The sequence below is a fragment of the Penicillium hordei genome (genome assembly GCF_028827395.1).
Source record: "Penicillium hordei strain IBT 12815 chromosome Unknown utg000004l_segment0_segment0, whole genome shotgun sequence".
NCBI classification, from domain to species: domain Eukaryota; kingdom Fungi; phylum Ascomycota; class Eurotiomycetes; order Eurotiales; family Aspergillaceae; genus Penicillium; species Penicillium hordei.
Genome location: NW_026623145.1, coordinates 2,267,749 through 2,294,754, shown reverse-complemented (window position 1 = coordinate 2,294,754; position 27,006 = coordinate 2,267,749). Strand labels below are relative to the sequence as shown.

General features: G+C 46.6%; 10 protein-coding genes across 10 annotated transcripts; 6 read left to right on the top strand and 4 right to left on the bottom strand.

Annotated features, from left to right (window-relative positions):
• Nucleotides 1–572: 572 nt before the first annotated feature.
• N7537_008082 (CFEM domain-containing protein) lies at nt 573–2,248 on the bottom strand (the record flags this gene model as incomplete). The annotated part of the gene is made up of 8 exons (XM_056899137.1): nt 573–859; nt 919–986; nt 1,043–1,425; nt 1,489–1,556; nt 1,616–1,652; nt 1,711–1,895; nt 1,952–2,087; nt 2,150–2,248. The coding sequence occupies 8 exons, from the start codon at nt 2,246–2,248 to the stop codon at nt 573–575; spliced, it is 1,263 nt and encodes a 420-aa protein (XP_056751213.1).
• Nucleotides 2,249–3,734: 1,486 nt separating this feature from the next.
• On the top strand, nt 3,735–5,412 carry N7537_008081 (peroxidase family protein; the record flags this gene model as incomplete). Its single annotated transcript, XM_056899136.1, has 7 exons — nt 3,735–3,948; nt 4,003–4,121; nt 4,170–4,200; nt 4,256–4,405; nt 4,462–4,782; nt 4,848–5,022; nt 5,082–5,412. The coding sequence occupies 7 exons, from the start codon at nt 3,735–3,737 to the stop codon at nt 5,410–5,412; spliced, it is 1,341 nt and encodes a 446-aa protein (XP_056751212.1).
• A 1,185-nt stretch (nt 5,413–6,597) lies between these two features.
• N7537_008080 (serine hydrolase domain-containing protein) lies at nt 6,598–8,526 on the top strand (the record flags this gene model as incomplete). The annotated part of the gene is made up of 5 exons (XM_056899135.1): nt 6,598–7,123; nt 7,190–7,303; nt 7,375–7,401; nt 7,456–7,690; nt 7,740–8,526. The coding sequence occupies 5 exons, from the start codon at nt 6,598–6,600 to the stop codon at nt 8,524–8,526; spliced, it is 1,689 nt and encodes a 562-aa protein (XP_056751211.1).
• Nucleotides 8,527–8,982: 456 nt separating this feature from the next.
• Nucleotides 8,983–9,732, bottom strand: N7537_008079 (uncharacterized protein; the record flags this gene model as incomplete). Its single annotated transcript, XM_056899134.1, has 1 exon — nt 8,983–9,732. One exon carries the CDS (start codon nt 9,730–9,732, stop codon nt 8,983–8,985), a length of 750 nt encoding a protein of 249 aa, XP_056751210.1.
• A 1,435-nt stretch (nt 9,733–11,167) lies between these two features.
• On the bottom strand, nt 11,168–12,500 carry N7537_008078 (uncharacterized protein; the record flags this gene model as incomplete). The annotated part of the gene is made up of 4 exons (XM_056899133.1): nt 11,168–11,929; nt 11,988–12,148; nt 12,210–12,311; nt 12,413–12,500. 4 exons carry the CDS (start codon nt 12,498–12,500, stop codon nt 11,168–11,170), a joined length of 1,113 nt encoding a protein of 370 aa, XP_056751209.1.
• Nucleotides 12,501–13,336: 836 nt separating this feature from the next.
• N7537_008077 (uncharacterized protein) lies at nt 13,337–15,419 on the top strand (the record flags this gene model as incomplete). The annotated part of the gene is made up of 9 exons (XM_056899132.1): nt 13,337–13,636; nt 13,693–13,794; nt 13,858–14,022; nt 14,082–14,169; nt 14,225–14,318; nt 14,374–14,441; nt 14,501–14,729; nt 14,805–15,044; nt 15,104–15,419. The coding sequence occupies 9 exons, from the start codon at nt 13,337–13,339 to the stop codon at nt 15,417–15,419; spliced, it is 1,602 nt and encodes a 533-aa protein (XP_056751208.1).
• A 1,357-nt stretch (nt 15,420–16,776) lies between these two features.
• On the top strand, nt 16,777–18,528 carry N7537_008076 (tetratricopeptide repeat protein; the record flags this gene model as incomplete). The annotated part of the gene is made up of 1 exon (XM_056899131.1): nt 16,777–18,528. One exon carries the CDS (start codon nt 16,777–16,779, stop codon nt 18,526–18,528), a length of 1,752 nt encoding a protein of 583 aa, XP_056751207.1.
• Nucleotides 18,529–18,693: 165 nt separating this feature from the next.
• Nucleotides 18,694–19,854, bottom strand: N7537_008075 (Zn(II)2Cys6 transcription factor domain-containing protein; the record flags this gene model as incomplete). The annotated part of the gene is made up of 2 exons (XM_056899130.1): nt 18,694–19,763; nt 19,815–19,854. The coding sequence occupies 2 exons, from the start codon at nt 19,852–19,854 to the stop codon at nt 18,694–18,696; spliced, it is 1,110 nt and encodes a 369-aa protein (XP_056751206.1).
• A 415-nt stretch (nt 19,855–20,269) lies between these two features.
• On the top strand, nt 20,270–21,862 carry N7537_008074 (uncharacterized protein; the record flags this gene model as incomplete). Its single annotated transcript, XM_056899129.1, has 1 exon — nt 20,270–21,862. One exon carries the CDS (start codon nt 20,270–20,272, stop codon nt 21,860–21,862), a length of 1,593 nt encoding a protein of 530 aa, XP_056751205.1.
• A 1,100-nt stretch (nt 21,863–22,962) lies between these two features.
• N7537_008073 (uncharacterized protein) lies at nt 22,963–24,766 on the top strand (the record flags this gene model as incomplete). The annotated part of the gene is made up of 2 exons (XM_056899128.1): nt 22,963–24,580; nt 24,642–24,766. 2 exons carry the CDS (start codon nt 22,963–22,965, stop codon nt 24,764–24,766), a joined length of 1,743 nt encoding a protein of 580 aa, XP_056751204.1.
• Between the last annotated feature and the right edge of the window lie 2,240 nt (nt 24,767–27,006).

Sequence of the window (27,006 nt, the reverse complement as noted above, 5' to 3'; positions counted from 1 at the left end):
GTTTGACATGCCGATCATATAGCTTTCCGACAGCCACCAATCTAACGGTGAAGCTACTCCCCTAATTTAGAGTTTCGGGGAGCATAAGGAGTATATACTGCTAAGCCACATTATCGGAAAACTAAATGGATTGGGATCTGATATTCACACTGGAAAAGCTAGCCACCTGGAAATTGCCCCACTCTTCGGTTAAAAGGCATGTAAAGGATTATTCCGTGCCTGAAAGCTAAAGCCCCTTATTGTTGTTGCAGAATCGGGGATGTAGCGATGCTATCCACCAACGTCTGCTGAAATATCCTCCTATATTATATGAGGTTAATTTAATATTAAAAAAGTATGACACTTGTGAATAAGTAGAGTTTTATCATGCTTAATTATGTTGAATACATATATTTAAAAAATATACACATCGAATAGAAACATCATCCCTTTTGTGAGATCTAGTAAACTATATTGGCAAATAACTAACTAAATCACTGAATAGATAGAAAAATAGAAAAATAGAAATGAAATTAAGGAATTTAAAGACATTCCCCACTCAAGAACACCCCGCCCCTACTTTCACCCTTAAACTACACCGGCTGGGGGTGGTGTAACCGGGCTTCATCAGAGATGTCCAGCTCATCAAGTGGGTAGAATTGCCGATCAGCACTCTTTCTATGCCCAGGGATACCCGCAAATTGTGATCCATTTCCACGGGAATGAGAGTTCATAGCATATGACGATTTGGCTGGCGCAGTATCGCCAAAGAGTGTGGGGGATACACGACGTAGTAAGGATCGAATGGCAGGCAGACACGCACATATAACGCCAACATCGCATTCAATAGTACTCCAATACCCAATTGTCACATAATCCCCTTACAGATGTCAATAGAACTGCATGCATTGAAATAGGAAAGAGAAAGAGAATACTCACATGTTAGGTTAGTGGTAGAAGCAAAGTGAATGAGTGAATTCAGCCGCAGGATGCTGACAAGGGTGACACTGAGCTCATCAGTTAGTCAATGAAAATTGTGGGACAGACTGGAAGGGAAGCGCACAAAATACCCAGGCTAAACATGCATATCACGTATGATTTTCTTTTCACAGAAAGGTTTAAACGGTATAGCTGGCGCAGTGGAAGCACCATGACAATTATATCAAGGACCATGTTGAGCACTGCCGCTGCCCAGCCCTGTGCGTTGATATGGTTGCACTTATAGTTCTCCTCTCCATACCAGCGGTGCCACGCTCCGGGTAGAGGTCGACACTGGAACACCGAGATCAAGACAAAGGCAATCAAGTAACACACATTCAGTGCAATTACCACGTAAGTTGCTGTCCGGAACGTCCGATCAGGGAAGATACGAAGGTAGAAACAGCAAATTGATATTTTGGTCAGCGGGAGAATGCTCAGATAGAGCAATTCATCCCAAAAATAGACCTAGGGTAATTAGACAAATTGCCTTGGCAATTGCATGGAGTCAGGGTGTATAGTAGTACTCACATATAGAATATGGGTGATGTTATCGAAAGGAAGGGTCCACATATCCTTTCCTAAACCTGAATTGGCCACTATACAGAATGGTTAGTCGAGAGAAGGTGCGTTTAACCAACTGCAAAGGGGAACATACAGACGACCGAGAGTGCTGAAAGTGGAATAAGTAAAGCCTGCCAATTTACAGTAAGAAAAGATTTCGGTTCGAGCAAAGGGGAAGGTCGTGTATACCATTGTTAACATCAATGTCCAATCATCCGCGCCAAAAATGCCACCACAGCAGCTCAATCGAGCCAGCATCCGGAGAATGAAAGCAATAAGGGCTACAATTCCACCGCCAATCCCTGCATGAGAAACAAACTTTGTGTGGTCCCGGATAGGGGCCCCGCACGCTGATGTTGTGACATTTTTTGTAGCTTGTGTATGTTAGCAGTGATGACCAGTGGGATGAAAAATGAAACTATTAACTCACTCAGAGATTCTCGAATTGTGCAACTAGAAATAACGCATTTCTGGAGAACAGCTGTGTAATGTGTATCATTGCATAGACATGCCTGGTCAGTTGTCTCGCAGGAGGATTGCGACACTGAAGTCATCATACACTCCAGCTTTGAATGGTTAGTATTATGAGCTCGCACCAAAAGAGGGGTAGAAAGGCTGCACTACCTACCGCACACGAGGGTAAAACGGCCGCCAACTGTTCCATCCCTGCTATCACAGTTGTTGCGAACAAGGCGGCCACGAGGGCTGCTGTACTGAACAAACGCATGGTGAAGTTTGCAGGGAAGGATGCATTCGCGATCAGGAGACTGACAAAGAAGACATGGGCTGAATTTGATCAGGCAACCTAGGAGAATCTAATATTATGAGATTCATGACGATCCCTTGACTAGGATACAGGAGTTTGTTCTGCCTTCCTGTTGGGATCGTTAGCGTATGAATATCTTAAGTTTAGGTGCCGTGTTCCTCGCTGAAACATACCTTTCCACCTGTTTGGGTGTTTGGGTGCGAGATCTGCCATTGTCAGCATTTCGGCCACTGTTTCAGCTCCCTGCCAAGCATCGCATCGTCGTCTGGGATTAGTCTACAGCTTCATGAGTTCTTGATGTAAAAGACACAATACAAGCACTTTCTATACAGCCATACAACCAGTAATCTTGGATGTCTTTTGGGATCTACCGAGAAGTCGCCTTACTTATTGTCTCGTGGACATGGTGGCCGATTTAAAAAATTGGGATCTGCACTTATACGAGAGTTTCCCCAGCTCTTAGCTCTCTCTAGACCTTTTAGGGGCCTGAAAATACTGGCCTGCCTTCATCTACTCCGTAGCAAACCAAAGAGCTTAACAAGTCGCAGGTTTAGCTTCGGATTTTGACACTATACCCCACCCGGAACGGGTTTCTGCGTTTCATTCCTATAAATGAGCCTAATCGTCTCTAGGAAGGCCCACAAGCGGGACAGGCTTCGGGAAAATTACTTTTCTGGCCCATTTTCGCCTAGATCCCACGAGGAACATCCGAATATTATCCGTAGTGGGTCTACGGTCCTGCTGTTTGAGGGAAAGATCGCTTCGATATTTACCATCTCTGTTGTACACCCACCTTTTGACGCATATGTACCTTAAAAGCCCAGGACTGTGATCGGCACTGTCATTGAACTAAGATTTAACTTCACCGCGAGGCGTGCGCCAAGATTCGTGTCCGTCATAAGAGCGTTCCAACATTCCCAATTCAGGTCTGATCAACATCAACATACAAATATATCCATAGTCCACCCGCGATATAGCCAAGCGGATGGCCATGCAGAAATCAGGGGCCTGTGTCGTGCTATTCGCAGTCCGTTACAGGGGTGCTGAAAGGGATGTACAATGGAATGCTTTGAGAGAGAAAGAGCCGGAGCGTTCAAGCTGATTGTCGACATCAAGTGGGGCAGTTACTTTACGAGATGCGATGTATTATTTGCAATAAAATACCATACAGCTGCCGAGTTGTTTCTCGATGTACCCCTTTGGGCCATAATTGAATATATTGTACAGTAGACTCCGGCGCTAAGACGGGCCATTCAGGGGATAATCATTTCTCAGCATGTGTACCACTCGGAGATTTACCTAGGCACATAATTGCCGCGGGATATCTAAAGGAGACATTGTTCCACTCTTCTAGAACAGTGTTTGTCAGTCACTCATTATATGATCATTCCTTCGATCCTAAGGGGAAACTGGCATTCATAGCGGAGGATCAACACATTCGTTTATCATGCGCATGTTCACTATAGGGCTGTTGCTCTGGCCACTGTCGCTCATTAACCTAGTATCAGCCTTCCCGGGGTCGATGAATGGCCACGATGGCCACTCAGGACATCAAGGCATGCACAAGTCTTGCCCATATGCAAACGCCCAGGACGAAGTCAAGCCGAAGACGGAACACGAAAAGCGGTTTTTATTCAATTTGATGAAATCCCCTGTTGATAGTAGGTCACAAAATTCTTTTTGCGCTGTTGCAATTTGTAACGGAATATCTCTAGTTAGCGGCGAACATACATTCCAGCCCCCGGACTTCGAGAATGGTGACAAGCGAGGCCCATGTCCCGGTCTCAATGCACTCGCAAACCATGGATATATCCCACGGAGCGGAGTGGTATCGGTAGGTAATTCCTGTGCAACATATGTAAACTAAGCTAAACGTGGGAAGTTCGTAAATGTGATTGCCGCGATCAACAAAGGTACAATTGCCCCATGAAAGTACTGATGCTGCATATTCTGACCTTTGTTCTATAGTCTATGGCATGGGCGTTGATTTGGCTACCATCCTCGCGATCATGGGTACTGTCTGGACTGGAGACGTGCTGTCTCTCGATCCCAGTTTCTCCATCGGGGGTCCCGATACTGGCGTTAACAACCTTCTAAATAACTTGGGTGGTGTTCTCGGTCAGAACATCTTTACTTGCTTGCAGATCTTTGTAGACCGCTAACATTACTTGCAGGCGAACCTCAGGGCCTGATTGGCTCGCACAACTTTATCGAAGCAGACTCCTCCAACACGCGAGACGATCTTTACGTTACGGGCAACAGCTGGACACTGAACATGGACAAGTTCATGACTTGGTATAATATGTCTTCCGACGGAACTTATGATATGGGTCTCATGGCCGAACGCGCAAAGATCCGTATGGATCAAACTATCCATACAAACCCCGATTTCTATTACGGACCTGTGACTGGGCTCATTGCGCGCAACGCCGGTTACATTTTCGCAGGTCGGCTGTTTCGAAATCACTCGACTGAAAATCCAGAGGGAACACTGAGTGAGTTGATGCGATAGATCGTTGAATGCGACTGGTTATGCAAGATTTGCTAACGCCTATCCTAGCTAAGAGCCACCTCCGGAATTTCTATGGCATTTACGGCCCGGAACATAATCTGACCTACCGCGAAGGATGGGAAAGGATCCCCGAGAACTGGTACAAGACGCCTGTGGACTATGGACTCATATCACTCAACTTGGATCTCATTGGCTTCATATCGAGATATCCGGAGCTTGGAAGGTAAGAGCTCAGGCCAGATTCCCCGTATCGAGCAGTTTCTAATAATAATATGAATACAGTATTGGAGGCAATACGGGCGAAGTAGACAGCTTTGCCGGAGTTGATCTAGGGGATTTGACAGGTGGTGTCTTGAACTTGGCTGGCCTGCTGAAGGATAATAACTTGCTGTGCTTCGTGACTGAAGTGTTGAAGTTTGCCAGCCCCAATGCGCTTGCTGGGATATACTCGACTGTAGCTGCACCGTTGGAGTTTGTCACTAATATCCTCGCTGTGCCTTTGCTCAACTTTACTTGTCCGGCATTCAAAGATCTTCAGATGGGAGGGAAGCCGCTATGGGAGGCGCTTCAAGACGACTTCCCTGGTGCTCTGAAGAGTAACCGTTCGTTTTAGATATTGTGGGGTTGTTGGGATCGGCGGTACTATAAACAATTGAGCGATCATTTTCTTAGTAGAATATTTTACTAATACAGTCGACTTGTCCTGTGAAAAGCTGAAATGGGTATATGTAGTTAGGTGGGGGTGTTGTTCTAGGACACTAGTGACCAGCCCATGTAGATTTAGGGAAATATAAATCCTTAGAGATTAAGAATTTAGGAACATGTAAGATTAACCAGGTCGGTTTTTATGGCGACCTGTACATAGTAGTTGTGGTTGATGGGCATTCTGGTGCTGTCTGCATTAGTAGTTCTAGCAACTGTGTGATGATAGCAGAAGCGTGACATTATCTACCATGCGGCTCAGTGGTTTAGTGGGATAATTCATCTTTCGGGAGAAATCTCTGATTTCAAAAGAAATTACCTAATTTAGATGAGGTCCCGGGTTCGATTCCCGGCTGAGCCCCATTTTTTATTTATTGGATTCGTTAGTAAGCAAGTAGTATAAGGCTGGTATTTATTTACAATATTAGGCCAGTGTTTTCGTTAAAGGAATAGCAGCGGGTTAGAATTAAAGTACCTGCCAACCACGGACTTCGAGTGCCACAAATTCAGGGGAAAATTTGTTCTCGTTGGCCATCTGTAGATAGCGATGAGCTTTCTTGTCATTCCTCCTTGAATGTTGTTAAAATATGCGCATACCACAAAACGCCCAAGAATTTATCAAAAGAAACAAGTCAGCCTGCCAAGTCCAGGAATTGGCCATATTGAAACTAAAATAGCTGCCCTCGCGAAAAAATGGTAATCGTGGGACAGAGTGTGTGAGTGATTTTGTGACTGTCTCGGTACTGGAGATCGGTTTATTGGCAGAGGGCTTATCCTTGCTTGTCTCCAGAAATAGGCGCCAAGTGGGCAATGCCTTAGACCCACGAGGTGGACATTCATGTGTGTTTCTCTCAACCTATATGAGTTTAATTGAGTTTGACGGCGGTGCCAAAGTATTCCAGACTACTTAAAAGTACGGTTGCCAGAGGGTAGCCAAAGACATTCCTGGAACCCAAATAGGAAGTCAGTGATGTCCATTCTTTGTACAGGGAATTTAACGTTGGTCCTACATATGAAGATGAATTTCCGGCTTTAGATGTTTTGGATCTGGACTACACATTTATTCACTGGTCATCGTATTGCTCGTTTTTTTATAATGCGCACGTTGTGGACGTTATCGGCACTGGCTCTGTCAGCCGAAGCCATCAAAACAACTGGATGTCCTCTTTTGGGACCATCTTTCCCTGCCCCTACCGCTCTGTCAAAGAACCCCAGCTTTCTCAGCAAAGCTGAGGAGCTGACCTCAAAGCTCAACGGAGCCATTGGAGATGGAAGTCTACCTTCCATCTCTTTCGCAGTGCAGGTCTTCAGCAGCGAGGAGGACGATTCTGCCTTCGGTTTCTACCACACAGATGATCCAATTAAAGTTGGATCAGTGGGGGTCCAAGATGTGAACGAGGATACTATGTTCCGCATTGGCAGCATATCAAAGCTGTGGACCATGTTTCTTCTCATGACCTTGGGAGGAACACGGTACTTCCACGAGCCAGTTTCGAAATACGTGCCTGAGCTGCAAACAAAGTATAGTTCGGCACAAACAAAAGACAAAATTAATTATTTGCAATGGAGCGATGTGACGATTGGTGAACTGGCTAGTCACCAAGCAGGCCTTGCAAGAGACTGTATGATGATAATACCCCGATGGCCCAAGTGTGCAATATGAAAAACAAACTGACCCTGGATTCTAGATGCATTTGGAGACCTCGGATTCCAGTCAGACCTTCTTCAAACCCTGGGGTTCCCTTCGCTTCCAGACAATGAGAAACTGACTTGTGGGAGCAAGGATACATGCGATAGAGAAGGTAAGTTGGGCAATTGTGTTTGCTTACATTATCGCTCGAATTTGTAGGCTGACAGAGGGAATGTTCTCAAGAATTCTTTCGTGGCATTCTGAAAACGCGTGAGTAGGGTGACCCCGCTGAATCTGGATTTACCCCCTAACATGGTCTATTAGGTCCGTTGACGTCGACCTCACAGACACCGATATACTCGAACGCAGGATATCAAATTCTAGGATATGTATTGGAGTCAATCGCAAAAGCCGACTACGAAGCCATATTAATGGACCGCCTTATCAAACCACTCAACTTGACTCGATCTTGTCTTCACGTTCCAAATCCCAGCTTGGCGGTGATCCCCCACAATGAGACTTCCAGTTGGTTTGATTATGAGTTTGGCGAGGAATCTCCGTGAGTGCTAATGAGTCCTTTGATGTACACATAGCTTACACATTGCTAGTGCTGGAAACATCTTCTCTTCAGCAAAGGATATGGCCACGTTCGGCCGTGCCGTTCTTTCCAGCGCCCTTATTGACTCTGCCGAGACAAGAAGGTGGCTGAAGCCGGTAGTACACACGTCCTCCCTGAAACATTCCGTGGGCGCCCCCTGGGAGATTTATACCTTTTTGACACCTCGTCGGGTCGACCTATACACCAAGGCTGGGGATATCGGATTGTACTCTAGCTCTATCGCCCTTTCACTAGATTATAATGTCGGTTTCACGGTTCTAGTCGCCGGTGGTAATTCACACGCGATGACATCGACAATCGGGGAGATGGTTGCCGATATTATGCTTCCCACGCTTGAGGAAGTAGCTAAAAACCAAGCTATTGAACGCTTTGGGGGCACATATGCCTTGATAGGCGGCTCCTCCAATTCCTCCATCACCATCACGGGCGATGACGGGGCTGGCTTGGTAGTCTCAGCATGGACGAGCAACTCGGTCGACATGATCGCGTCTTTGATGACTTTGCAAGGAGTGACAGATGGCTCTGCGATAAGCATTCGTCTACAGCCTAGTGGTCTTGAGACTCCGGGGCGGATCTCCTTCTTGGCTGTTATTTATAGCCTTGATGTCTCGGAAGATGCTGGGCCCCTTATTGGCTCCTGCTTCTCCTGGATGATGCTCGATTCCATGGTGTATGGCAACGTTGGGCTCCCAGAGTTTGAGTTTGCACTTGACCATGATGGGGATGCGACGAGCTTATCCCTTCGGGCATTGCGTGTTACTCTTCCTAAAGTTTAACGGCCCAGCAAGCTCTCGTTACACATGTGGACGAAATGAATCAATCTCTATTTGGAGATATCAAATTCTCGCGGCTCCTGTATAGTCCCTGCTGCCGTGGCCTGACCCCTGCTGTCTGCTGATTCCCATGATACTGCCGCAACCGTCGCGTCCTCCGAGGGAACTTTGAAACCCAATACTGTCTTAGTCGTGTATAATATTTATCACATGTGCTAACTTTCAATTAGCCTCCCCGCAGAAGAGAAAATGCTTATGGTTAGCTATACCATTTCATACTAAACTACCTAAGAGAGTGATCTCAATAGATATGAATAGCTACTAGCCTCTGAATTCCAATATAAGAACGCAATAAATAAACAATCGTTTACCGTAACCTTTGCCGTGATTAGCCCTATTCACAGAACCTAAAGATGTTGAATCAAAGGGATTGAATATAGCTATGCCTTGGCCTCAATTCTAGTTCACAAGCTCCCACTCCTCACCGGCATATTGAACTTTGTAAGCCAGAGCTGGGTCACCGAGCTGGTTGGGCGTATAACTCCAATCAACTCCGAAGTCTCCATTATAAAAGCTACCGAAAGCGAACCGGAAGGAAGCTGCAGCGGCCGACACAGTATGACCGGTGACACCGATGGTTTGAGTTCCACCCGGGGTCAGTGCAACCAATTGGACATCGTCCTTTCTTTCGAGAACTCGACGATCATTTACCGGTGCGGGTGAAGGCTTGACTGAGTCGTCTCGATTGATTTGAAACTTGGTTGCCTTTCTGGGATCAAGAGAAATTGGTCCATGGTCTTGATCTTGAATGAACCAGTACAAGTGGGGTGTGGACTTGGTGCGAATGTAATAAGCACCACCGGACACATATTCCACGTTGGATGTTGCGTCGTTAGGAATGATTGGCATGGCGCCAGTGGCATGGTTGTTGTCGTATCCACTGATTCGAGCAGCCATGATAGTTGGAACGAGGTCCTTGGCATTTGACTCAATGAAATAGAAAGGGCGAGATTCTGCTGCAGCGTTGGTGAAGGTCCAGAACTGAGGACTATATCTCACGATATCGTCCAGCGGATTGACAGTCCCAGGAGCTGTGGTCGTGATGCACCGGTTGTAGAACTCATCCGCATAGTGTCTGCTTGGGAAGACGAGAATCTCGCGACCATTGTATTGGTCTCCAGTCCAATTCAGGTAAACCTGATACACCATCTGGAAATGAAAGACATTAAGTATGTGCCGTTTTCTGGAAAAGGATGCTATTTACCTTACAGTTCAGAGTATATCAATGAATTTGGATGATATTGTTGCTTTCTGATACTTTGAGGAAAAGAATGGTGATTGACTGAAGCAATGTATTGGAATGTATGGGAAATAGCAGCTGCTTTATAGATGATTTCTTCTTCAGACATCTAAGGTAATTTTGGGCAGCTATGAATGAGGCCCTTAGTTTTGCGCTCTGAATACGATTCGTCCAAGATGCATCGTCAGCTATCTATGCATACGGAGTACTCCGTACTTCATTAGTGATAATTATAATGTATAGTTCATGATGCATGATGCATGATCCATGAAGGCTGGCTGAATGACCTGAAAGCGCGGGCGTATCCATCTAGCTCTTTTAGGTTAATCAACAGCGGCTTTCTGCATGATGCTACCTGTCCTTGCCAGCTAAGCATTTCCCATACTATGATAACCCTGCGATGCGCCTGTTTGACTTTATGGAAGCGCAGACATGGTGATCTCAAAGGGCTTAATATGTACTGAATGTGGACGTGGTTAATCTCCAAAGAATATAATAGGTGTGAACAGAACTTAAGACCCACCGGGGTGTGCTTGGCATGGGATGGGGTTACAACGGAGTGGAGCTGATTGGAGTTAATTCTTAATGACAACAATATACGATTGGTGTACTCGCTTTGGGTGTGTTTGATTAGGCGGGGGGTTATTCAAGGGCCTCTTGGAGCATATATCCCTGTTGCGGTGAGATGCTCCGGTATGGTCAAGCTGAAATGTGGGGGATATATGCGAGTTTGCCTGAAAGTCATGGGGTTATGCAGGAATTTTGAACTAGTCAACTAATACTCAGAGATAGGCCTCTGTGTAGCATGTAAGTAAGGAGTACTCTGCAATTACCGTGAGATACGTAAGTGTATTGGATAAAATTGTATAATGTCATTTTAATAAATATGTCTCACAAGAGGAAAAGCACCCACTTCTACGATTAGCAACGTGTCTTGTTCTGCTGTAGATATTGTTGACGTACGCTTGGAGTCAGTGGACAGAAAGCCTCCATTCGGTCATATTGGATGCTGAACGCATCAGGCTCGCTCAACTTGGTACTAAAATGTCCCCAAACTCGCGATCGTGCCACTCATTAGCGACACGAGGGGACAAAGTTGGCCATTGCCAAAATGAAGCGGAGAGTGCCATTTGAGGATTTGGATGGTATTTGAGAAAAGGAGTTGAGAAGCTTGAAGAGAAGCGAGTAAGGACATGGACGGAAATATTTTTGCTAAGGCCGCTCCCTCCTCAAGAGGTTGATACCGTCGAGGAGGTCACGACCGGACCAATCAGCGTTGACATAAAAAACATAAAACATAGAGCATACAAGATATCAAGACAGAAGTACAGATATGTACATACTCTAATCATAATATTTAGCTACCACGCCTCCAATAATAGGTTGCTCTCCGACTTCACTCCGAGCCACACCTTTGTTAACTCCCTTGGCGACTCGCGCCTTCACCCACTCACCAGCAGTGATACCAACCGCACTATTATCGGTTGTCTGATCATATCCTAGACGATGCAGCACTTCACTCACAACCGGCCGCAGCTCGAGGCTATCCTCCGGTCGAACAAAGTACAAAACACCCAGACGGTCTACGTTCCTCTGATCCGGCGGCGGTGCAACCACACGGTGAATGCTGCTTTTGAGGAAACCGTTGGTGAGGAAATGGAGCGAGTCCGCAAGATTAACCGTGATGCTCCCGGGATACGGCTTGACCCACTTCCACTCGCCCTCCGGCGTGCGAACCTGTAGTGCAGCGACGGGTTGGCGAAACAGCAAGGTCAAGCTGCCAAAGTCGGTATGGCCCTTGGACCAAATCCCGGCGGCCTTCTCATTTTCTTCGGCTGTACGTTGATGGTACTTCATGTACCGCAGGTGGCAGTCGCTCTTCTCATCGTAGCGATGCACCTGCAGGAAATAGTCCTCTGGTAGCTCGAGGATGATGGCGAAGAGCGTGAGAAGTTTGGCCACAATTTGGTCATGAATATGGCGGGCGAACCCCTCGATGATGGGACGATTGTGGTTTACAATTTCCGGTTGGGGAAGCTCGAGGGCTGGAATGAATTTGGGGATGTTGTAGATTTCCGTATTGTCATAGACACCTGGACTGATTTCCTAAGGTAATATATTAGAGATGGTCGTTTTCGCCCAATGTGATTGATTTTCAACTTACCCGCAGACCCATTGGCTTGTAGCCATTGTAACCGCCTTTTTCAAGCTCTGCACGGAACTTTAGTTTCTCCTCTAATGGGAGCTTAAATATCTCCTTGCCAATAGAGAATTGTTGATCAACATCTTCCTGTGAGAGACCGAAGTTGGTAATATAAAAAAAGCCTGGAGCCAAGTAAGTATTACAAGCGCGGAAAGTAGAACGACTGAACCATAAACTACTGACCTATATTCTGGATAGCATCGAAGAGCTGCTTGGCTAACTGGTCTTTACCACCGGGCTGGTCAAATAAAGACAGATCCAAGGTGGCGAGGTCCGCCCAGTCCACTATATACAAATCGTACATTAGCTATAATGTTTCAAGTATAAGGCTTGCCAAAGTCCACAAATATACAATAGAGCATGAATAGAGGATTCGAAAAACGTACGATCGAAAGAAGTCTCTGGAACCTGACTGTACGTCGGGATGTCAGATCCTGTAGGAACTGGGGCTGGAGGTTGAGCCAAGGTTGTCATAGTTTATGCAAGATATTTGAAGAAAATATGCAAAATGAATACAATCACAGTAACTTGCAGTAAAACGGGTTTATTATGGACACAATCGCGTGAATTGGATTGCACTCTACCGAAGAAATGGGGGGTTTATCAAGATCGCAATATCCTTGGCTTCGCAGCAGACTCGGGACTGACTTTTGATCTTATTGTTGATCTATTCCAATCGGGCAATTTCAAGGTCTATTTACCAACAACCCGCAAGGTTGATATATAAAAGTGAAATTATGAGTGCGAATGTAGGTGGATCCCCACTTAACCCCACGTGGGTTTTTAGATCTCATCATGATATCCTCCGTTTGCGTGATCAGGAGTTATGTCGTGGATTACGACTTCACTCCCTTCGGATTATTCTAAGGTATGAGATTGGAAGATATTGCAAAATGACTAATGATTTCTCCAGGAAATCTGCTTAATTAGAATATATTAACTACATGACTCGACTAAATCCCCCCTAGGAGAGAATTATTGACAAAAATAACGGATTGTTCACGAAATATTCGAATAGACTGTTTTCCTCTAATTTTTAATCCAATTGAATACATGTTGTACCTACAGACTCGATAATAGTATGTCAATGATAGTATGGCCTAGACCATAGCAATTGCAATACTTGTGGACTATGATACAATATTTGTTATGCTAGCTTTGGAGCTTGGTCTAAGCTTCGATAATGTTTTTCGGAGGGTTTCCGAACTGATAAAGGAGAGACATTGATATCTAGCAATGGCTGCTCGCGTTTAACCGTCTTGTCCACAGTGATCTTTTAGCACTGTACTGTCGAAACCAATCTTGCGACAATGGCAGACGAAGAACACGGGCGCACTTCATCCAAAGACTTGGGTAAAACCACAGCCACTGATGTTAGTTCCACTAGTGAGAGTAACGCCGACCATGACCTCCATTTCGCTAGACGTGGTGAAGTTCTGGCCGAAACCTCATCAAGCCAGGAAAGCATCGATGGCTACGATCCAGAGCTTATGAGTGGTAGGACGCTACTCACGGCAGAAGAAGAGAAAAAGTTACTACGCAAGATTGACTGGCGGTTGATGGCTCTTTGTTCACTCATATTTATGTTCAAGAATCTGGACAGCCACAATGTGCGTACACAGCCATATGATACCCAGGTGTTACAAGATAACTTACTGCCTTGCAGGCATCCAATGCGCGAATTATGAACAAGGGAACGGATCAGAACATCATGACACAGCTCGGAATGACCTCCAATGAGTACAATCTCGTCAACGTCCTTTACTATGTAATATTTTGACCAAGTCCTAATCCAGATGTCATCACGTGTGGCTAATCGTGGACGTCCCAGGTCCCATACATTGTGTTAGAAGCACCCTCAAATTTACTACTCAAGAGATGCTCTCCTTCAAAGTGGCAGTCAAGGATCATGATCAGCTGGGGTATCGCTCTCATGTGCAATGCTGCCGTGAAGAACAAGGGCGGTCTATATGCGACCCGGTTCTTGTTGGGTGTAGTATGTTACAGCGTCAATTTCTCATGATTTCAAGATAAAATACACTAACACTGCAATAGGCTGAGGCTGGACAGTTCCCCGGTGTCATTCTCCAGATGACTTACTGGTATCGCCCGGACGAGATGTCTTTGCGACTGCTCTACTTCTGTAAGCTTCACTCAAATCATGCGCAGGAAGAAACTTTGCTTATCGTGACATAAAGATATTTGTGGAAACGTGTCGGGTATCTTCGGCGGTCTTCTTGCCTATGCATTTGACACTGTATCTGGTGCAGCAGGGCTTTCTGGATGGCAATGGTAGCCCGCTCTTATATCCGCACCCCTTTGTGAATCATTGCTAAAGCCTTTCCAGGTTGTTCCTCACAGAAGGTATAGCGACCGTCCTTTTTGGAGTTGTGATTTGGTTCCTGCTCCCAGACTGTAAGGTTCTTTGTTCTCTCTCGTAATATCAGTGGCTAACATGAGAAAATATGATATAGTTCCCGAGACAGCCAAATGGTTGAGTGAAAGGGAAAAGAAGTTTATTCAGGCTCGACTACCATCTAATGCCCCTCGTGCAAGCGAGCAGAACTTCAAGCTACGTGAAGTCATCGAGTCACTAAAAGATCGGAGGCTTTGGCTGTTTACGGCTATTTGGGCTACTTTTACTGTCGGAACCAATGGCGTTACTTTCTATCAATCGACAGTCATTGCCAACCTCGGTTACACGTAAGTTGTATACCCCTCCCCGTCTAGTTGGAAAGATCACTATCACTTCAACGAGCATTGCTGACAGACTATCAGGAGTATTGCTCAAGCCCAACTCCTCAATATCCCTATCACAGTCTGCGGTCTCCTGTTCATTGCGGTTACAGGAATTACAGCAGACCGCAGCCGGATACCCCGGCCATTGTACCCGCTTACCTTTCTTTTCATCATCTTAGTCTGTTACGGCGTTTTTGTTGCCCATCCAAGTAATGGTGCAATTTACGCTGTAACGCTAATTGGAAATGCCTTGACTGCAGGATGGTATCCTGTCATGTGGTAAGTTAACAATATCCTAGCCCCTTCTAGACGTTCAAGTATAGCTTACAACGTGATAGGCCATGGCGCGTACAAACCACCTCCCGGGCTACGGGATCTGCCTTCTCTATCGGATTCGTCAACAGCTATGGCCAGATTGGTGGTGCCATCGGACCGCAGTTGTTCCAAAGCAAGTATGCACCAAACTACACAGTGCCCTTCTCTGTGGCCATGGGTCTTGTGGGTACTTGCGCGATCTTGACGGTGATAACATGGTGGGTAACTCAGGACACAGAGCGTGATACAAGGCGGTTGAAGCTAGCCAAAATCGCAGCAGAAAAAAGAGGCGAGACTATCTTGGAGGATGTTGTCGACAATGACCTGAAGAATCGCTAAAAGGGAAATCCATGGGGATGTCTAGATATATTGCGGACGCCCTGTATACAAGTTTCAGTTCATATCAATCAATCAATCAATCAAAGTTCAATTAACCTGTTGCAGTCTAACTAGTTGCGTATGACTATGCAGGCGCTTCATCCAACCGAAGCAAGAACTCGAAGCCAAACGCCGAGCGGGATCTCTCCCAGAGTATACAGATGCTGATTGTAAAGAGTGCGGAATCAGCCCATTCCTGTAGTATCCCATAAATCCAAACCCATCCATCCCATACATAGGAAATCGTCACATAATGATTGTTGTGGGGTGCACCCCCCACCTTCTATTTCTTACTTCTCTCTCACTTCCATCTCTCACTTCTCTCACTTCTCTCTCTCTGTAGCCCCCCCTCGCCTCGGTTTCAATTGATGGTGATAGTATCCTGGCCAGTTGATTGGCATATTGGTCGACTCTGGCTGAGTTTCTCGCTTCACAGCATCATCTATCGTCATTGGCTAATACCCATCGTCTTCCACACCTAGATCCATTGCCGCAAGGCCTGTCGGTTCGTCGTCGTCCTCGGGTGTCGCATACTGGAACTGCTGGAGGAGACCTGTTCGGTGCATAAAGTTGACCACGTCGCGGGTGGCCTGCGGGTTCGACACGATCTTGTCGTAGTCCATCTCGTTGATCCCAATATTCCACAATTGCTCCCACAACTTCGTGCGCGGAATAATATACCATGGACACTGCATCAAGATATGTCTCGGTGTTTGTGAGCCCTCATCACAATTGCATCGGTCAGTCTCGGCTGCCTTGATCTTGAACAAGAAGTGTCGAAGGCCGATCCGCATTGTACGCATCTGGATCAAAATTGCACATTGTGGTTTCGACAGTCCTTCGTACAACCGGAGTGTCTTCTTGTTCGGCGTCTGCACCAAGCGCGTCGTGGGTGCGGAGGTCGTCTCTCGCTCCCACTGCTTCTCCCACCGCTCTCTGGTTCGTTGGCGTACCGCTCTCTTAGCAGCTGCGGTTTCAGTTCATAGACCAAAGCCCAAATCCATACCCTTCACAAAAAGTCTGCAGCGAATCAAATCCATAACGCAAAGTTCTTCATAAAAAAACAACATTATATGAAAATGATGTTATTTACCCCAATGTTCAATTACTCCGCACCACGCGCTTCCAAAAAAGGTCCGAGAGTCGAATCAAAATTGGCCGATCGAGCCGCCGCTAATAAAAACCCTCCGACTCCATACATACCCCTCATAATTTGTGGGAACTTCTTCGTGTGCTATTTTAGATTCGACATTATTTCTTATTCGCAGAACGGTTTCTGACACAGCACAGTTGTTCCTCGGCTCATCTAGCTTGCACAATGGACATTGCTGACGCCCAGCCACCCGCAAGGGCTTCCAGCGACCCCTACTTTGATTTAGGGACATTCGGTCGCAAAGTCAGCACCAATTCCCAGGAAGCCCAGGTCTGGTTTAACAGGGCACTTGTCTGGACATATTGCTTTAATCATGATGAGGCAATCACTTGCTACAAGCAAGCAATTGCGCATGACGAGAACTGCGCCATGGCCTATTGGGGAATATCCTTTTGCTCAGGCTCCAATTACAACAAGACATGGGCGCTGTTCGATCAAAGAGATCGACTCAATGCGATCAAGCAGTGTTTTATATTTTCCCAAGAAGCGTTGAGGCGGACAAGCAATGCATCAGATTGGGAGCAGGCGCTCATCAAGGCTCTTGCAGAACGTTACCCCAACGATGATCCAAGTAGGGACCTTGCCGGATGTAGCCGAGCGTACGCCGATGCTATGAGAGAGGTATATAATAATTTCGGTCGCGAAGATTTTGACATTATCACACTCTTCGCCGATGCATTGATGAATTGTGCTCCACGAAAGTTATACGATGCCTCCACGGGGCTCCCGATAGCATCGTCCCCAGTTTTCGAAGTGAAAGATCTGCTTGATCGCACTCTGAAGATGCCAAAAGTCGAACTCCATCCTGGTCCCGCGCACATGTATATCCACTTGATGGAAATGTCGGCGACCCCCGAGGCTGCGCTGCCGGCAGCAGAGATGATCCGGGACATCTTCCCTGATACAGGCCACACTTTCCACATGCCTGCTCATATTGATGTTCTTGTGGGTGATTATCGTCGAGCAGTGGAATACAATCTGAAAGCGACCCTCGCAGATGACAGATACTTTGAACAGAATGGCGGCTTGACATTCTACAGTTACTATCGTCTACACGACTATCACTCTCTCATCTACGCTGCGATGCTTGGTGGGAAATCTAAGGCGGCTTTTTCAGCGACGGATCGAATGGAGGCGACTATCACGGAAGAAATCCTCCGGGTCGAAACGCCTGCACTTGCAAACTGGATGGAATTTTTCAAGGCCGTCAGAGTCCATGTGCTCATTCGCTTTGGGATGTGGGAAGAACTCAAGAAGCTCGAACCACTCGAAGATAAAGATCTCTATTGTGTCACGAATGTTATGAGGCATTATGGAAAGGCCATCGCCTATGCAGCCACGTCTCAGCTCGAGGAAGCCGACAAAGAACGAGAACTTTTCAAAGCCACTTCTAGGCTTGTTCCTCCCACACGGCTTGATTTCCCCAACAAAATCACCGACATTCTCAAAGTTGCATCTGCTATGTTGGATGGCGAAATTGGGTATAGAAAGGGCGATTATGACGAAGCATTTTCCAAATTACGGGAAGCAATTACTCTGGAAGACGAGCTACCTTTCGCAGAGCCATGGGGGTGGATGCTTCCAGCTCGGCATCCATATGCAGCCCTCTCATTGGAACAGGGCAGAGTTGAACAGGCTGCACAGGCCTATGCTGAAGATTTGGGGTTGACTCCAACACCCAAACGTGCCCATCAACACCCGAATAACGTTTGGGCTTTGCATGGCTACCACGAGTGCCTTGACCTTTTAGGTCGCCATGCGGAGGCAAACATTATCAACAAACAACTTTCTCTTGCTCTTGTGGAGGCAGACGTTGAAATCACATCTTCATGCTTTTGCCGGCTTGGAAAATTGCCTTCTTGTGGAAAGCCTGAAGTGAATGGTTGCCACAGTGTGGGTGCAATGTGTAAAGGTTAGATGAACACTTTGATTAAATTAATACTGTTTTGTTGGCTTCTCGTTCAAGCCACGTAGAAAGACATAAGAGATAGCTCGGGCCACTAAAAGAAACAACGAATGTAATGTCGGTCCTTCATGATCTTCAGGACCACACTTAGAAGAATATGTTATAAACACGGGGTATCACACAACGGCCTCTGCAACTTGCTTGATCATCCCGCGAACCTCATCAACAATACGGAAGCAAGGGACCAACTTCCGCGCTACTGGATCATGCGGGCAGAGATCGAGCGGGTCGTGATTAACAGCATCCTCCTTGCTCCGACACCGACCTTCCGAATTGGGACAAGTTTCATGGCCGACCATATGGCGATTGCGTTGTCGTTGCGCAAACTGCTTGCCTAGCACCAAAAGCCGTTCGGCATCTGTCTGGAGGCCGTGCACGACGAGATCTCTGAGTTTCTCGCCGCCGATCTGTAAATTCAGTTCTGACGGGACTCCAAGCCCGGAGTCAAGATAGACGGTTCTAGTCTCATTCCTGGCATCGAGCTCAGTGCAGTGTTTATCCAGCCAGCGTATGTACTTTTGGTAGCCGGCTGTTACTTCGAACATGAGCTGGCCGATGAGTAGCACATTTTGAACCGTTACTCGGGGCGGCTTGGACACGTCATAGCACATAGGACAGATCAGTAGTCTCTCTGTGAGAGACACGCCTGTTCGAAGCATCGGGACGATATCGTGTGACATATTCGCGCGGCTCAGGTTCCGAACTAGATCGGAGACTTCTTCGTCACATTTACAAGACTGTGAGAACGACATCGGAGAGATATATGCATCTAAGGCTATTGGAGGTATCTCGGGGTCGTGTAATGTGTTCTGACGGGATGCCTGCAATAACCCAAGGGGAAAGGAACTGATATCGCCGTTCCCGAGCATCTCCCAGTGGGAGGAATCGAATCCGCAGTTCCCAGATAGCTCGTATGGTAATGAGTCGAATTCACCGGGTGCCATTAGCATATTTCCGGCTTCATGAGGGCCAAAAGGCGATTGAGAAACGACAGGCGAGAAATGCGAGGAGCTTGACGATCCTATTTGCTCCTCTCCGTCCGGCAAATCATGGTCTGGTTCTTCTTGTCGTGCACGCTTTCTCGGCCTTCCAGGTGCCCCTTTGTCTTTGAATTTACAAGTCAACGTTAATCCCCGGCAGCGAGAGCAACCGCTCTTTTCGCCTGAGCACCTGAGCTTCCGTGCTCCTATTGATTATTAGCTACACATTCAAGGGACTGGAGGACGGCTCGGCTTACGACATGCTTCACAGGAATTTCGCTGTCGAGTGGGGTTCATATTCTGTTGAATGTGTCAGTTTGATCTAACAAGCAAGACAAGGCCCGAGGTCGGGGAGATGATGTCCACCAGGTGGAATCGCACGATTGGTCATCCTGCGCTGAGATGGCGTCAACCGAGCTTCGAGCGGGGTACAGCAGCGTCTTCAGCAACAGATTCCATCCATCATTCAAAATCAGGAGTTATGATGAAATGCATCAGTAGAAAATAATAAAAGCGTAAGGATTGCATGTGCTTCAAAATATCAATGTTTGGAGTTGTCGTGGGCTGCGGCCCTTGCGGGTTTCTCCAAAATCCTCCGAGAAAAAACAGCCGAGATATCGTGCAAGATCGCTCTGCCGTTATTTCGATTGGTTCTTTCCTTCGCCATTTAAGATAATCAGAGAATTATTCATTCTTTGATCCGAACAGCAAAATGGCGAAATCTATAACCGCACGTGAGTTGCGCCAGCATTGGATAAATCAACGTGAAATTGCCCTCCTCGATGTCCGCGAAGAAGGCCCCTATTCCGAGTCCCATCCTCTATTCGCACTAAGTGTGCCAGTCTCAGAGATCGAGAAGAAGTTGCCTCCGTTAGTGCCTCGATTATCGGCCCCGATTGTGGTCTACGACGACGGCGAAGGCTATGCAGATCGGGCTACCACCCGGATATTAGCCCTGGGGTATCGGGACGTGTCCGTCTTGAAAGGCGGGCTTTCTGGTTACGCCACCGTTGGCGAGGTATATCGCGATGTCAATGTACCATCCAAGGCGTTTGGCGAGCTCGTCGAATCAATTAACCACACCCCATCCTTATCTGCGCGAGATGTAAAGGATGTTCTGGAGAGCGAAGCCGATGTGGTTGTTTTGGATGCCAGACGTTTTGTGGAGTATAATACCATGAGTATTCCCCATGGCCGCAGCTGTCCTGGTGGAGAACTTTTGTATCGCTTTTTTGAGGCTGTGCCCTCTCCGGAAACCAAAGTCATCGTCAACTGTGCAGGTCGAACGCGGAGTATTGTTGGAACCCAATCTTTGATCAACTCTGGGATCCCGAATAAAGTGGTCGCGCTCCGAAATGGGACGATCGGGTGGACATTAGAGGGCTTGGAACTGGAGACCAAAAAGACGGAACGGGTTCCAAGTCCTTCAGTGGGCGCATCACAAAAGGCACGGCAATACGCTGAATCATGGGCGAATCACGTCGGCGTCAATTTTATTGATGGTGACCAGCTCACTCGATTTACCGCGGAGTTGGAAGATCGGACTCTCTACCTCCTAGACGTGAGAGACCCGGAGGAATACGCCCTTGGACACCCGACCTGTTTCTTTAATGCTCCTGGTGGTCAATTAGTACAAGCGACCGACGAATGGGTCGGTGTTCGAGGAGCTCGCATTGTTCTATATGACACGGACGGTGTGCGTGCGCGTATGACAGCCAGCTGGCTCGTCCAGCTCGGATGGGAGGCGTATGTAGTTGAACAATCTCAAGTACCTGATGGACTTCCGTCGCACAAAGCCCCTTCATGGAATTATCCAAAAGATGGCGCTATCACAGTCAATGACCTTCAAAACCTCGCAGGCGCGACTGTCGTCGATCTCGCCCGCAGTCCATCCTACCGCAAGGGCCACATTCCGGGCGCATTGTTTGCTTCCGGACCCGAACTTACCCGAGATTTGAGATCTATCAACGGTAACGGTCCTATCGTACTGACCTCGGAGGATGGAGACGTTGCCGCCATGAATATTGATGACGCACGCAAGTCAGTCTCTCGAGACGTTTTGTATTTGGCGGGAGGGACAAGTGCCTGGGTAGCTGCCGGCCATCCCCTCGAAACGGAATCGCAGTGGCTTTCGCAGCCGATCGATGTGTATAAAAGGCCGTATGAAGGGACAAGCAACGCTCGCAAGGATATGCAAGGGTATCTCGACTGGGAGTATGGGCTTGTCGCACAACTGGCGAACGATGGGGTCGCATGTTTCCACGTTGTGCGGGACACACGTGGGGAAGTTGGGAAGCAGTCTTGATCAGAGATGGCCGGTGAATGGGATGTATCTACTCCCCTTCGAGCTCCATCTACAGTTGTTTCACACGTGCCTCTAGCCTCTTGACCTGGTCGCTTGATCTATTGTTGATACCAGTGTCCATTGAATGATTCTCAGGGTTCAAGTACCCACATGAGCCCCGGGAATAGGAGATATAGATCAGTAACATTGAATTGTCTGTCTCTGTTTTGCATCGTGCTGTGGAAATCCGCTCAAAGAATCCAATAGGCCTGTGATCTATTGTTTCGTGTTGGATGCCAGTCGCCTATCAAGTACATAGGAGTCATAAAGTATTTACCCACCACCCTACTTTTAAATCACTCTAATAACTACCTAGGTTTTTTTCTTCTTCTTCCTATATACCCCCTATGCCTCCATCAGGTATAGGAAATAGCTCGTTGCTTAGAGTAACAGGTAAGCTATTAGCTAAGTAGCGCTTAGCTATTATCTATTCCTATAAAGCCCGGGTTTTAATAGTTAACGCTAGCCGTTAATTTTAGGTATAGCCGTAAAACGATATTTAATATAATTTAACGCTTTGGATAATATAATACTATCGAATCATTCTCGACGTGGTCGCCTAAGGGAATTTAGTAATTGAACTCGCCATTATATCTTTGTCTAGGCTAGTACCTATTCTATATATATAATAGCTAAGTATAGTCATACCTAGTAACCCTTCCTAATCGTTAATTATTAAGTTTTAATAAGCTTCTGCCTATTTAAACGCTACATACAGTATAGAATCCTAATCGGAAGAGACTTAGCTTATTTTACTTCGGTCGGCAAATAACGGAGATTTAAATTTACTATGCCATAGTATTATTGGTGATGGGGCTCGGTGGAGATTCTGGCCATTCATCCTGTCATCCTTAATTGTAGACTGTGGACTGTAGTTAAAACCCGCTCCACAGTAAATTGGGGTCAGAGACCCACCCGTATTCTTATCCCAGTGAGAGAGACACTCAATTACGAACACAGCATTATACGAGGCATTATAAAGTTAGAGAGGCAGCTCATATTCTTTGGGTATACGGCCTTCTCATCTTCAATATAGTCATCAATTGTTGAAAGGTGGCGCCATGTTAATACCCAATCTTCTGTTCACCTTACTTGCAGTAGCCAATGTGGCCTGCAGTTTGGTCCCACACTCCCAGACGCGCCATAATCCTGCCATACCGGGATGGCACAGCGACCCGAGTTGTGTCTTTGTCTCAGAGAGAGACAATACCACATTCTGCGCCTCTTCGACATTCCTCCTGACTCCCGGGATTCCCATATATGCCAGCAAAGATCTGACGACTTGGAAACTGGCCAGCCATGCCCTTTCCCGAGAAAGCCAATACCCGGAGTTCAACCTATCCATTGCCCAGACCGATGGCATCTGGGCACCGACACTTAGATATCATCACGGGGTATTTTATGTCATTGTCATCTACAAGAACAACATCGCTGGAAAGAGCACCGGATTGATCTTCAACACAACAGACCCTTTCAGCGACGATGCTTGGACAGTTCCCATTCAGTATAACGCTGAGTTCATTGATCCCGATCTTTTCTGGGATGACGATGGCGCAGCTTACGTTGCAAGTTCTGGGATCAACCTTCAGACGGTGGACGTCACGACTGGTGCCATGGGGGAGCCAAGCCAGATCTGGAATGGCAGTACCGGTAACTTCCTCGAAGGGCCTCATATCTACAAAAAGGATGGTTACTACTATCTTCTGGTAGCTGAGGGCGGCTCCGGACTCAATCACTCGGTTACTATCGCACGGTCTAAGGATATCTGGGGTCCGTATCAGGGCTATGAGAACAACCCTGTCTTGACAAATAGAGACACCTCGGAGTACTTCCAGAACATTGGGCATGCGGATCTGTTTCACGACATGAACGGCAATTGGTGGTCCTGCAGTTTGACCTGGCGCTCTGGACCAGAGGGAAAGACATACCCGATGGGCCGAGAAATGGCGCTGACACCTGTGACCTGGAAGCAAGGAGATTGGCCGTCCTTCGCTCCGGTACGTGGCATTCAAGAGGGATGGTATCTGCCGCCTTCAAACAATATTCCCAGCGATGGACCTTTCGCCAATGATCCGGACATCATTGATTTTGAGCCCAACTCCACCATTCCTCGCAATTTCGGTTTCTGGCGATGGCCTAATAAAGACTCATATACCATCTCGCCAGTGGGCCATCCTAGAACACTGATGCTGACGCCGTCAACTGCAAGCATTACGTCTGGATACAAGAACTATACGGCTGGGTACGACGGTAAAGAGTTCACCCTCATTATGCGCCGACAGACCGATACACTGTTCCAATACAGTGTTGACATATCCTTTGCGCCAAAATCCCAGGATGAGGAAGCTGGGGTAACAGTGTTTCTAAACCAAGTCCAAAACATCAACCTTGGTATCACAATGCTGCCAGCAAATGCCACCAACGGTACGGGTTCGTCGCTGGCACCTCATTTCCGCTTTCTTGTTTCTGGGCTTGGCAGTGACGAGAAAAATATACCCACACCTTTTGTTACACCCATCCCACACTCTTGGCTGCAAGACCCCATCCGCTTGGTGATCCGTGCAGAGAATGAAACACATTATGTATTCTATGCTGCCTCTAGTTCTCGCCCATGGGATATTTTGAGACTTGGACAGGCCCCAGCCACAATCGTGAGTGGTGGGGCAGGACCCTTCACAGGTTTGTACCTCCACACTTTTTGGAGCTATCTCTGTATATCATACTAACTGTTTGCTATCAGGGTCATTGGTAGGAGTTTACGCCACCAGTCCTAATGGGAGGGGCGGCACTAAGTCGTATATCTCTAGGTGGAGATATCACGGCCTTGCACAGGAGATTGGTAATGGAGATTTTGTTCACTCTTGAGCACCGATGCGCCTAGAAAGGCTTAGTTTCCAGCTACAGACTTGTATACAAGGTTCTAGATAATATAAGGAAGGCGATTGGTATATCCAGGGTATGGAGAGGCGAGCAGACGGGCGGAGGGAAGAAGAAGGAAGGGGTAGAGAAATAAGAGAAATAAGATTAGATTCTGAGAGCACCAAGTACGGTACACGGAGGTCAGGATTGGACGGAATCATGCCCTGGCAGTAGCTGGTAGATTTGTCATAAAAGGAAAATCAATCGGTCGTATCCTTCTCGGTTGGCCTTGGGTCGTCATGCTAACGGGCCGCGATTTAATAAATATTCTTTCCATTATGATACACATACTAACCTAGCCAGATGAGATCCCATGGTTAGTTATGGACTTACTAGATGTGCTAGTATTTTTGGGATGAAAGGCTGGTTGGTGCTTCTGATCTTATGAACAAGCAATATGGACATGAACGTGTCTTGTGGCAGGCAATATGTCTCTTCCTTTGGTGATACTACAAGGCTTTTCAGCTAAATACAGATACTTTCTGGTCCATACACAGTGTTTAAATGTGTATAGTTGTATAATTGTTTGCCCTTGCGTTTTGGATTTTAAATTTTATATAGCTTGCGGGCGAAAAGTATGCAAGACCCACGAAAAAGCGACACAATTTTAGTGGTCACAGAGATCCTGGACAACGAGAAAAAAGTCAAGACACATTGCAACTTCCAGCTAACCTCTGGATAGGTAAGCGCCAGAAGTATAAACAAATTGACCGAGTTCGAGATATACCAGAAACCAAATACCAGGCACTGGTAGGCTCGACGTCTTCTCACAACTCGTTGATGGTCTGCTGTATTGGAAGCCGCCCAAACTACCCATGTCTTCGTCCATTTTTTGGATAGGAGAAGTTCCCGGTGGTAAAAGAGAATATCCGCCGGAATCAAATGTCAATGATGATCTAGGGCTCATCAGGAATAAGAAATGATTTCACCACATTTGTAGGTTCCCTATACTGTTGGTATTGACCTATCATGATGATACGGGATCATGCAATAGGGTATGGCCATTTGTCGGTAAAAGAGCCGTAAGACCTCAGGTCTCTGTAAATAAACTACCATATCCTTACTTCGACATATCATTATCGCTACAGTTGTTGTTACGGATCCGTCAACGTCCACAATAACCCCCCTCCCCAGCGCAGTGCATCGTAGTTTACATGTATATATGTACCTATGCGTACCGGGTTTTCCCTGGCGGGTAGAACTTTCCTATTTGAGCTGCCGCCACTTTTATGAGATGCTCAGACTCAGGCTCACTGAGTAGATGTCAGCACGGGCTCATATCAGTGATCATGCTCATATCAGTCACATGCAGAATGACTAATGCTTAGTGAGTACTTATTAGTTAACGTAACCGGTAAACGAGTCGCCATTGTAAACGAGCCGCCACCCTACCTCCATATATGAAAATTAAATGCATTTATCTCAACCAAAACGCCATTAAATTAAATATACTAAAATCATCTACCTAGCTAGGCATCTATTGAATTTATGCCCTATTGATCTGCACCCACTATACCTCGCTAGCGCCCGTATACGTGGTTCTAAAGCCGGCGAAGGGCTTCTTCGGGGAGGGGAGGGAGGTGTTTCATTAGCTTCCACCAGCTCAGTAATTAATTGAGAAGCTTCTTATACTAAGAGGCCTTCTTCTATAGGTATCTACCTCCGGGATCTAGTATGCTTTTACTTCTGCTTCTCGTTAGCGGCGCGTAATTCCTTATTTTCGTTAGCGAGTAAGATAGTACCTTATATAATAAGACGGGAGCCTTTTATAAGCTGGTTTAATATACGATCTAACGGGCTAGGTAGGCTCCGAGATCTTATACGAAGTAGAGCTTTAATTGATAAAGCTTACCGACGTAGTTCTTACTCTATAATAGGGGTTTTTAGTATATAATGTCGAATACCAAGTCCGAATACATGGTAGAAACCAGGTAATATACTAGAAACATCATGTGACATTGGGTATCGGGCATACCATACAAAAGTGCATATTACAGTTAGTTATCATTATCCGCACAGATTGTTGAAAAGGCGGGTTTTGTCATTTTAGTGAGAGTGGTCAACATTGGTCATCTATACCATACATTGTTCGTACGCCAGCTTTCTGTCACTTCACGATAATCTTGATTTTGCTATTCGAGATCAAAGGGTACGTCCAATTAGGAATCTAGGATATAGTCGAGTTG